This window comes from Emys orbicularis, chromosome 1, assembly GCF_028017835.1.
Source record: "Emys orbicularis isolate rEmyOrb1 chromosome 1, rEmyOrb1.hap1, whole genome shotgun sequence".
NCBI classification, from domain to species: domain Eukaryota; kingdom Metazoa; phylum Chordata; order Testudines; family Emydidae; genus Emys; species Emys orbicularis.
In genome coordinates, this window is record NC_088683.1 from 51,627,730 (window position 1) to 51,640,246 (window position 12,517).

Genomic DNA, 12,517 nt, shown 5'->3' on the forward strand with positions numbered 1-12,517 from the left:
AGGCTTGAAATTAGACGACGGTTTCTAACCGTCAGAGGGGTGAAGTTCTGGAACAGCCTTCCGAGGGAAACAGTGGGGGCGAAAGACCTCTCTGGCTTTAAGATTAAGCTTGATAAGTTTATGGAGGGGATGGTTTGATGGGATAACGTGATTTTAGTCAATAGGTCAATAACATGCCATCGCTGGTAATTAGTATCAATGATCAATGTGGGTCTGGCTGGAGAATCATGCCCGCATGCTCAGGGTTCTGCTGATCGCCATATTTGGGGTCAGGAAGGAATTTTCCTCCAGGGTAGATTGGCAGAGGCCCTGGAGGTTTTTCGCCTTCCTCCGCAGCATGGGGCAGGGGTCGCTTGCTGGAGGATTCTCTGCGACTTGAAGTCTTTAAATCATGATTTGGGGACTTCAACAGCTGAGTCAAGGGAGAGAATTATTCCAGGAGTGGGTGGGTCAGCTTTTGTGGCCTGCATCATGCGGGAGGTCAGACTAGATGATCATAATGGTCCCTTCTGACCTTAAAGTCTATGAGTCTATTCACAATCTTAATTAGGTAAGTGGAGTCTCAGGGGTTTAACATCTCTGAAAACCAACCTGGAGGTGTCAAATTGAACAACGAAAAATTGACACTCTCTATGTTTATAAGTGGTAAGTCAGTTTCTTCACTTGCATCAATATGTTGACTTTCAAATAGTAGTAATTCTGGAATTATACAGCACAGGCAGAAGCAGAGCAAACTTCCTCATAGTGCACTGTGAATGTGCCTCAACCTTGACTCAGGGTTACCACTGCCAGGGGTAAGAGAATAATTTAATATCTAACCTCATTCCATCTTTGCTGAGGTTGTCAATAAGGGTACTGGTTATCGTGCCAATATGACTGTGGCTTTTAGTCCCATGATTGACATTAAATCTTGAATTGGAATTTATAGCTATACCTGCCTCTCTTAGCAGTCAGTTTCCCCCTGAACACCAGTCATGATTCATTTTTTGCCAATAATGTGACTTTCTTAAGTAGCAGCTACAGTCTTACAAATTCACATTATACATTTTTCCCTATCCACCAACAGGAGCACCAGTTTTTAGGAATACTAAAATATCCTTTTAAGAGTCTGGATTTTCTAAACTCAGCAATGTTCAGTCCACATGAGCCACAAGAATAGCCATGTGTTCAGTCCACATGAGCCACATAAAAAGACAATATGAAAAATGAGTGAGTATGAGGAAAATATTGGGTAGGGAGGTGAAGTGGATTTAAAATGAAATAAAACAGTAGAGGGGTCTAGCAAAGCATAAGATGGTGCATTTGGCAGTAAATTTGAAAAGAATGAGAGGATAACCAGAGAATAATAGCAGGTAGTTGAAAATATCATATGAAAATAAATTCACAGTAACCAGAAAGAGCCCCACAGTACCAGTATGAGTGACTCTACCCCTGAAGTAATTACACATTTTCACTCAAAAGGAAAGGCTACTGAAGTCAAAGGGAATCATTCCACTGCTGTAACAGGCTTTGGTTTAGGCCTGATATGTACATATCTTCTGATCCTCTTCTCCTTAATTCTCCTTATGCCTCCTCTCCTCCCATCCAGATTGAGAGTCTCCCCCATGTCTCTGAACAAAATTACCTCCCAGACCCTGTCCCCTAAGATTCTGTGTTCCCAGATTGCTTAAACCTGTTCCACCTTCCTCCCCACAACAGTGCATGAAAGCCTGCTTCAACATCAATAAAACTAAGAGAGCTTCTAGCGTAGCTCCTGTTGTAACAGGCAGAAGAAAAGCTTTCTGAGTATATTAATAGTAATGGAAAGGCAGTGAATTGAAAATGGGCTCAGGAACTCTGGGGCCATTAGTGTAATTGTGGGCAGTGAAAAATAAACTCAGCTAAACATAAGGAAAAATTTTACTTTTATTCATTTAAGCTATGCATAGGGAAGAGAGGGTAAGAAGCAGTTGTTCCATGCAAAATATTTACAGACTAAATATAGTATGATGCATGATAATAAATAAATAAATAAATAATAATAATAAACACTGGTCCAATTTTAACTTCTGATGTTCAGATCGCACAGGAACTCAGGAAATCTGCTAACAGCACATTTTCAGCAACAAATCTTGCCCTGGGAGAATCTGCCATTACAGGAATTAAATGTTTACTAATCTCCCAAACCAATGCTTGTACACCATTTGTGGTGTATTTGTGAGGATGTTGCCAATTTAGAATTGCAACTATTCAGTCTGAAAATATTATCCAACTATGGCAGAGAAATGTTTGAAAGCAGGAAATCAACTATTGCTTCAATTTCCTTCAAATACTTAATATTTTCCTTTGGGGAAATAACTTGTGATTTATCATAATTTTTTCTATTTGCTTCTGGAGCATGAGCCATGCTCTTCAATTATTTTTAGTTGATTGTGTAATTATGAAAGAAAATGGGTTTTTGTTAGTCTGTTTGATTTGGTGTGGGGTTTTTTTGTTTTTGTTTGTTTGTTTTTATAATAAGAATTTCATCTTACCTTCAGGAGAAGAACCTGGCTTTTGAGAATATGCAGAGCTTATTTTACTCTTCTTGCTGCTATCACTGTTGACGGACAAGCTGGACTGAATTTTTCTGTGCATTTTTTGTGAAACAGGAACTGAACATTTTCTATTATCTGTAGCTACATGTTTGACCCCGTTGTGAATTCCATTTCCATTACTCAGACCTGCATGACCATTCTGTATCTTGCCAGTTTCTTCCTCGCTCTTTTCCAATGCTGAAGTATTTGGCTGAGGCAAGCGTTGAGGTTGTGCTTAAAACGAAAAAGAGAAAGAGTTAATACAATTGTCAACTGGTATCTGAAAAGACTGAGACCTGACTGGGAACGTAACTATTTATTGCCTTTATTCAGTGACCAGAGAGAAAGAGGAAGAGTATAAGTTAATGAAAAAAAAATCTCTAGACTACAAATTATGGAGATTAGTGCAATTTAAACATTCATATAATGCCATAAATATATGACACTTACAAAGTCAAGAATAAGACATGGTCCTTACCCTGAACAGTTTACAATTCAGCATGAGTTAGAGGGAGACAGCAGGAAGAACAGAGAAGAAAGGAGAGAAGACCTGTGCAGATGGAAAGAAATGGGAAGAGAGAGGGAGAACAGGAAACTGAAGAAAGGGAAGGAAGATACAGGAATGGAGAGAAAAGGAGCTAGAATGTGGTAACAGTAAAAAGGATATGGGAAGATAATGAGGCAAATGAGACAGAAGAGGAAAGGAAGGAGAACAGGGGAAAGAATGAGAGTATACAAGCATGACAGTACAGAAATGAAATAGGAGGAAGGCAACGCAGCTAGGCTGGTAGAAATATCCCAGATGACAAGGAAAGGGAGGACAGACAGACAGCAAAATTCTGAGCTGAAACCCGTGAAGGCCAATGTTTCTTGGGAAGGACTAAAGCACAGAGAGTGGGGCAGCTGGTTCAACTGACAGGTGCAGTATTTTCAAAAGCAATATGCCAACTGATTTGTATGGCAACCAACAACCCATGCAAAAATCAGATCCTCCCAATTCAAAGTCACAATTTAAAAATGTTTATAATGGATCAAATCAAATTTTAACTGCTATGAATTTAAACCGTCAAAAGAACAGTTGCCTAAACTGTGTCCAGGACATACTAAAACAAGTTCACAATGCTCTGGTTAAGATTATTCAAATACTTCTGTTATAAAGTCCTATTAATAGGACGTCTATCACCGATTTAAAATTCTCTCTGGTCTAAAACTTGACATACAATATCTCAAAGCAGCAGAAAATATTTGTGGACAATATCCATTCCAAGGATTTTTAAGTTTATATGTAAGGAAAAGAGTAGTTAGGGTTTTTAAATATGCTTTTTATGCTCTTAATTTTAAAAATGTTTGTGTTTTTAAATAGAAATATTAGTCCCTAGTCTGGACTAGTCACGTTACCTTAAAAAATTGATACCTATGGAGTTTTCAAATGGGTGAAATCACATTATAGTGAAATAATGAGGTTTGATCACATACAAAGCACCAGCTCGAGGCCACAAATGCACCTACATGAGCACTGCAGAATCTAAAAATACCCCTAAATTCCAATCTTGAGTAACAAAGAGTGGACACATTCTTTTTATCCAGTATAGGTCTTCTAGGTGCTTCCCCTAAACTACTAACACTGACTCAGTCTTTTCCAGATTAAATCTTACTCAGGCACCAAATCAGCCATTTTGCATTTAATGAATCATAACAACAGATTTATAATACTGAAAGCAGTTTATCAGATTTCTTATTAACATTTCATCTAATTGCAATTAGATTATACTAAAACAAACAGATTGAAATCAGGGAATAATTTTAATGTGCCCCTGAACCAGATGTTGTTTTCCTCTATAGTAATCCCAAATGAAGCTACTATAGCTAAGTGAACATTGCTGGGGGGATTTAAAAAAAAGAAGAAGAAGAAGAAAAAATGAGGGGTAGTGGTTTATTTTCTCCCCTCTCTTTACAAATACATTTCCCATTTTTCAAAATGTTTCTGCCTATCTCAGACACATGCCTGCCTCACTACACTGACTCAAGACCAAAGCTTCAATGATAGAAAACAATGGAATTGTTCCTATTACTTAACTACCTCCCCTTTCTTGGTCCTTTAGATCATGACTTAAAAAATTTACCAGACACTACAAATTTTATTAAGATGATGTTAAAAAACAAAAAAAGTGAACGGTACAGAGTTTAAGCATAGACGTTTCTGGTTATCAGGGAATAACATACAGATTATCGAGGGTGCAAAGTTTGGTTTAAGAGCGGGTGGCATAAGGAATACATAATCTGCAATATCCCCGATTGGGGGTAAAAGGTTGATGGGTCAAAATACAGACATTGAGATATGAGGGTATGAAGTTCATAAAGTGGCTATGTTCGGGTGTGGAGTATAATGAGTGGCTATGATGATGAGGATGGATTGACCCTCATTTGGTGAGATTTAATGTTCAGGGAGTTTATGGTTCCAGTTCATATGATCCAACGGAGAAAGTCTCTTGATCCCTTTCTCATAGTTGAAGAACGATGTCACTCTGGCTCATGCCTCCTGGTACTGTCGGTGGCCGGTGATGTGCTCGATGTAGATGTCCCTGGACCATCGGATGGTGTCTGAGACCATGAGGCGCCGCATGATCCGTGCGTAGCGTTGACCGATCCCGCAGGTCCGCAGCACACGCTCATTGCAGAGGTCCCAAAACACAGGGCTCCGACGATCAGGGCATCCATCTGCACCTCGTAGCCCTTCGCTCTCAGGGTGTCGGCCGGGGGGATGTACTTTTCCAGCTTACAAGCTCGGGCTTCGCAAAATGGCAGGGTCCTGTTCTCAAAGGAGACCGTGACGTCGACGAGGATGATCTTTTTCTGGGCCTCGTCGGTGACAATGACATCAGGTCGTAGCTGGCTGTCGGTACCGGGGATGGCGCTGTTCACGGAGATCTCCCTCAGGCGTGGTACGATGGCTTTCACCAGGCGGTTCTGGATGGCGTTGGTACTACCTGGAGTTCTAACCCTACTAAGACTGAGCAGACCAAAAATGCAGAGGGTGAAAGGTTCACACGCACACAGTGGAGAGTTCCAGGGACACTGCCAGGTGAGAAGACCAGCTCCATGTCCTCTTTTCACTCAGGAGAGGGATAACAAAGTTTTGTCCCCAACTTGGAGTCTCCATTTTGTATCAGCCTTCATTCAGTATATCTAATACATCTGAAGCCCAATCACCCACACTGCTGTAAGGGAAAAGGTATGCAGTGTTGTAGCCATGTTGGTCCAAGGATATTAGAAAGACAAGATGAGGTAGTATCTTTTTCTGGACCAACTTCTGCTGGTGAGAGAGACAAGCTTTTGAGGTTACACAGAGCTCTTCTTCAGATAAGAGACAAGGAGCTTCTCTCTCTTTTTCCCCCCTCACCTCCAGAATATGCCTGATGGTGGAGTTGGCAGGCCTTCATTACTCTACATGTTGCCTGATTCCTGGTTGGTGTGGCAACGGAGAGGAGGTGGGGGTGGAGGCTCTATTATTCTTCCAATCATCCTGCCTTTGTTTATTGGTTACTTCTTCCTCTAATAGCTTTGCCAAGTGCAGCAGCTTGAAACGGGCCTGATTCCTGACCATTTCACTGTTGCCTGTAGGTTTGGAATAGAAATACTGAAATTGACTCGTGTTTTGAAGCTTGGCAGATCTAGGAACAACAGCACAAGCACTTAGGCTGTCTTCTCTACAGACTCTGGAGAGTCTTGTTATACATTCTGTTAACATTGAAAACTTGTCTTCATAACCATAAAAGGTCTAGAAACAATTTTTGGGGAAAGGAAAACTTGGAAAGAACCCATTTGAAACAGGATTAGACAGGGAATTACAAGTATACTTTAGGGAACAATCTACATAAATTTCACCTACATAATAGTAAAACTGTACACATATATGGCTAAATTAATCCAATGGTCTCAAACCACTATCCAATGATATTAGCTCCATTTTGAAAATGGGGAAACGGAGACACATGTTAAATGGCTTGCCCATGGTCCCACAGCAAACTATTAGCAAAGTAAGAAATAGAATTCTTACTTCTCAATTTCTAGTTGCTCTAACCATTATGTCCCAATAGTTCTTTCCCATCTCTAATGTATATAATTAGGAAAATTGAAGTGATCCTTTCCAGATCTCAGAGGAAACTAAACTTGCTTTGCCCACTCAAATTTCTGCTGGTAAGTATTTTGCTTAGGATGCACTGGTACCAAGTATCAGAGGGGTAGCCGTGTTAGTCTGGATCTGTAAAAAGCAACAGAGAGTCCTGTGGCACCTTTAAGACTAACAGATGTATTGGAGCATAAGCTTTCGTGGGTGAATGCATCCGACGAAGTGGGCATTCACCCATGAAAGCTTATGCTCCAATACATCTGTTAGTCTTAAAGGTGCCACAGAACTCTCTGTTGCTTTTTACTGGTACCAAGTGTTACAGCAGCACACCAATAGCCTAAGGTTGCTGAGGGAGTGGGTAACCTTCCTCAATAGATGAAAACAAGAGAAGATAGTAAGAATTCTGTGTGTCTAGACACAAAATTACTAAAATTGACAGTTATGACCTTTTCCAAGCCAGCTAAATTGGTGGTGGTGGCTTACAACTGTTTGTGCATGTTTCGAGCTTTATTACAATACAATAACTTGACAAATTATCCAATCTTCAATCTTCAAAATTATGTCTGTTTCTGTCAATTTGTGGGTGAATGGGAAGTCTTGAGGTAACTAAACTATACTCAGTTATTTGTTTTAGCTTTATTTTATTATTATTTTTACTAAGGATTTTTTTTTTATAATAATTCTGTTCCCAAAGTACTCTTACTTCAGCCTTTTAGCATTAACATACAGTTTTTTAGCTGACTGGCTTTACAGTATTCACATATGATATGTAGGTCAAATCTGAATAAAACCCCCAAATGTATTAGTTATCTCAATTTAAATTTATTTTAACTTTATTGATAATTTTTCACCAGGGAGACTTGAATCTTATGGTTAAAATACACTTGAAACCAATTAGGAACCATAGGACTGCATTCTAGCATAAAGAACAAAAGCACTTGACAGTTCTAAGATTAAGCCACAATCATTTGGTTTAAAACAGAAATATTTTTACCTTATTTTTTTTTAAAAGGTTGTGTACATCTTTAAAAAAAAAAAAAAAAAAGAGTAATATGGGAAATGACACAATGCTTCTTAAAACATAGTGATACCCAGGGACCCTCACTCTCCCTTTAATGATCCACTGCTCTCATTCAGCTGTCTTTCTTTTTTCAAATCTTTACATATGTGACAGCTCTCAAAAGTAGACCATAGACCATCTGGCATTTTCAGAGGTGTAACTTGTGCAAATTCAGCTCTACTGGGAACACAATGCTATCTTCTGCCTGCGTTATAAAAGATACAATAGAATGTAGAACTTATGAGTTGTTTTGAATTATTCATTTTTTGCCTGTATATTCAAGAAATTTTACAAACTCTGCATTTTGTACTACATAATCACATGCGTTAAAGGTACAAAGAAACTTTTTGACACCTCTTTTCTACAGAAAGATGGCATTTTGTTTGATATGTGAACATTCAGCGTCTGTTATATCATTCTAAACAGGCCGCGTGCTGCTACAAAAGACCTCATTTTACACTCTATGTATGAGCAAAAATTTTATTCTTGATATTCAGTAACTAATGCAATACACATCAAAATTTCAAATACCAGGTGTATGAACATTCAGTATCTTAAAACCAGAATGGCACTGGTCACCTACTATATGTTAAAGACATTGGGGGGGGGGGGGAGAAAAAGAAAAAAAACCTCTCCTTGCACAACACAGAAATATTGTAATTTTAAATATCCACAATGAATAGTTTCAAATGTCCTAAGAAATACTATGCTTTTTAGGTTAAAATGTTTTCAATGTATAGCAAAACCAGTAAATTTAGATCAATATTTTATACAGTGCTAACGCTAGTGAATTTTCAATAAGAATGATAAATACTGGATTAATGATTCAATAGAGTGAATCTCTTGATAGAAAGCTAGCAGATTATGTAGCTAGCAATAACTATACATGAATCTGCTGCCTGTGGAAAAGCAATAAAAAGGCAATATATTGCTATAACATATAATCTATTAGCGTGTTTCACTGCTGCCCTGTCATGAGTCTCTTTACAAAGTGGGCCTTAATACAGTAACTGCTGTTATTTAACCAACTTTATATAATAATTTAATTGTAAGGTGAGTAAATGGTAACAAAGTATTCCAGTATTTGAACATTTACTATGCTTTTGATAATTCTGAAGTGATTATTTGCATTCTTATTCCGATTTTGAATGCAAGCCAGTTGTCAAGGTCACAAAAAAGGCTTACTTGAATATACATATAAACACATACCCCTATACACATAAAGAATATGACTTTTTTAATGATTTGGATAGATTTAGAAAACTATAAATATGCATTTACTGTACCTGTGACTAAACCTTTACTCATCTAAAGAGAAAATATATGCAAACATGGGGAAATTCCCTTTTTTAGCATAAAAAGATCTGTGTAAAGACATTTGGGATTTTACACAAACTTTTTAACTAATATATATGTAGAGTACACAAAATTCCTCAGAGCTGAAGGGAGTCAAATGACAACAACATCAGGAGGAAGAAAACCTGAGACCGCTCATTAGCAGCCTAATTACATTTCAAAACAACTCCAAGGCTGGCAACACAATGTGGAGTTTACCAAGCAGCCCATCTAAGGAAAAGTGTCCTCCAGTTTATTACCTGAGTCATCAGATTATTATCCAGAAAGAAGATCCAACACTATGTGGTGATTCAGGACATGGCATCACAATACTCATTAGAGCAACATTTTTGAAATAATGTAAAAAAATGTAACTTGGATACACTAAGAGATCTGATTTCTGCAATTTATTCTTTAATAAAGAAAAAATGATGTCTTCTGGAGGGTACTGAGAAAATATGAAGGACTATTGCAATTTAAAAATGTACTTGTCACTTGTTTTTGTTTCTCCCTACTTTAAATACAGCAAGTGGAGTAATCATCTTTTAGGAGATAGGAAGGTCCTGCTTTGGTCCAGTAACATCAAAGGACTGGCTCTCCTCTGCTTTGTATGGTAACTGTTTACACCCAGTGTGCACAGGCTGAAATGGTGAGACAAACAGCAAAGCAGTGAAAAGTCAGACCCCTAGTTTCTAGCCTGCTCATCTTCATGACACAAATCTTGTCTTGAGAAAAAACACATTGCAACTAACTATGGGTTATTAAAAAAAAAAAGCCCACACCTGTAATTGTCTCTATTTAAAGTAAAACTAAGATGACTATACAACTGCTTCTAAGAAAATCCTGATGTAAAAGGCAACATTTCAAAATGACTGTTGCACAAAAGCTTGTATTTTAAAAATTACAAATTGAGTGTGTTCATACCTTCCATGAGCATACCATTTTAATAAAGCTTGTAGGACTCAAAGACCTCAGTAGTTTCCCCTCCTTCTTCCCCCCTCCCTTTCAAACTAAAATCCTGACTAGCCTCTACATGAATCTTCAAACTACATCAATAGGTAGCTCTGCATAGCTATCTAGAATATTAACATTCAGATTACAAGATGAACCCTTTGAGTCAACCTGTGAAGTGGCTTTTGTCAGCAATTATTTTTGAATATTTTCTAGGAAATAAATAGCATATACTGCACCTTCTGTATCAAAGAAAGCATACATTAACTAAATAATAAGGTACCATCAAGGTACAATCTATCTTTTAAAATCAATTTTTCACACTGAATTTTTTATACCATGCTGACTTTAGAAGGAAAACAAAGTACCAACTAACAGCATCAACCATTTTTTTTAGAAATGTCTTCATGTTTTACAAGAAGCATCTTCAAAATGAATACAATATATTACTATGAAACAGGATTTCTTTGTAAAGAAAATACTTTAGTGAAATTGCTGGTAGAAGTTTTACAAGACCCACACTGAGAACAGTTTGTTAGAATGTGTCAGAAAACACATCCACAGAACACCAAACATAATAGGAGTGGAAAAATAAATTTTATAACATCAGTTTTCAACCTAGGGAGAGGGAGACCAGCCTTTGGCAATTGTGTGCAAATTTGCGAGGTGAAAAGGTGTCAAAAAGCTGTTCCCATCAGGCTGGATAAAATATTAAAAAAAATAATTTAAAAATCAAATTTTATTTACATTAAATACATTTTTCTTTTTAAAAATAAACCCACTTACAATTAAATCTGAAATTGACAACCTATGTTAAGACCTAAGCTTATTATAATCTATGACAATAATTTAAATTAAATATAAAAAACAATATCAAGCAGTACAAGTACTTGCTGGGTACTTGAAATTTTAAAGAATTTTAAAGAAAGTCAAACCACTCAACTGGTGGAAGTCACTGGCTAACCATCTGGAATCAGAGTCTGTTGAAGTGCTAAACTAGCTTTTGACAGAAGTATTCTCTTCTGTAGGTGCAGGGAGAACATTAACTGCAGTTCAGTTCATTCAGCTAGTTCAGTTCAATGACTAGCTCTTTCAAAGTTGAGAAACCAACAGAGTTGGGGGGGGGGCAGGAAAAGCTTGTTTTCCTCTTCCAATCTATGAATCAAAACTAGGTGTGAGAGGATGAGATCTACTAGTTCTGAAGTCTTAATGGACATGGTGACCATTCAATTCACTAACTATAGATAATGCTTCCTTTGTTTAATAAATCAGTTTGTTTTATATGCAAAACATGTCTTAATAAAAACTTGATTTTCCCCCTTATATATCTAGCACATTTAAGGTAGTTTCATTTAGCTAATGAAAACAAATTTAAAAAACTGTTTTGTGCATTTTAATTGAATTCAAATTTCCATCCAAATGCAGTCTGACCCAAATCATGAGTAAAAAACAAAAAAAAAATATAGTAAATAAGAAATGTGCTAGTCACCATTTTCTAACATAATAAAAACCATAAAAATTAAGAATCTGAATAAATGTGTGTTAAGATATCTAGTTGATTAAATAAATGTGTATTGATACAGGGTAATACCAAGTTATTCCAATCATTATCTTTCTTAAGAGCTATAACTAAAAAGTGCAAATGTAAAACAAGACTAAAATTGACAATTTAAATCCAGGTTTCCTGGTTGCTGATTTAAATCATGATTAAAATCAATTATTTAAATCACTTTGATTTAAATCGATCTACCCTGGTTCCCATCCCATTTCCAACCTTTTGTGGAACTTCATTTCCTCAATCACTTTCAACCAGTTCTTCAGATGCCAGAGGTATTCTCAAATATGTGTATGCATGCCTACAGCACTTCCTCTGGAAGTACTGTAGGATCCTGCACCTCTTTTGAAGGGCAGCAGGAACTTGTTCAAATGATTCTTTGATATATCCAAAAGAAAGCCGTTATAAATTCCATGGAAAAGGTTGAGAACTACAAATTCATACAGTTGACCAGCATTCCCACTGAAATAATGTTAAATATTCCATTTATTAATCCTCTTTCTTCAAATGGAGTTTCAAATGTTGAAGGAGTCACCATCTAAGAAATGCCTATTCAATTTTTTCATTAAAAATAACAAGTTATGAACTTTTGCTGAATTATTCTATTCAATTTTTTAAACAATTGTCCATGTCTTAATATTCTAACATTAGGATATTTTCCTGCCCTTTCATTACCTTCAACTGGCCAAGAGGTTTCTCGTTCCTTCTCAAATGCTAATCACGCCACCATCATCCACATTTGTGTGACGTTTAGGCTAAACCATACTATGCTGCTACCTGGGATTAACTTTAAAGGCAACTTGGAAGCTCTCAACAGAGCATAAAGTAGCCAGCAACCTCCAGAGCAGGGAAGACCTTTGAAGACATAGTGCATCTCTGGTTTGCACACAGCAATTGTCAATCCATTTATAGATACACACACACACACACAC

At 37.1% G+C, this 12,517-nt stretch overlaps 1 protein-coding gene across 2 annotated transcripts in view; it reads right to left on the reverse strand.

The window, feature by feature from the left end:
• MDFIC (MyoD family inhibitor domain containing) overlaps positions 1-12,517 on the reverse strand; it is a 79,683-nt gene that overhangs the window by 28,250 nt on the left and 38,916 nt on the right. For both annotated transcript variants that reach the window (XM_065403045.1, XM_065403052.1), the window contains exon 4: positions 2,514-2,789. In XM_065403045.1, coding sequence (XP_065259117.1) covers positions 2,514-2,789 — 276 coding nt within the window. The remainder of the gene's footprint in view (positions 1-2,513; positions 2,790-12,517) is intronic.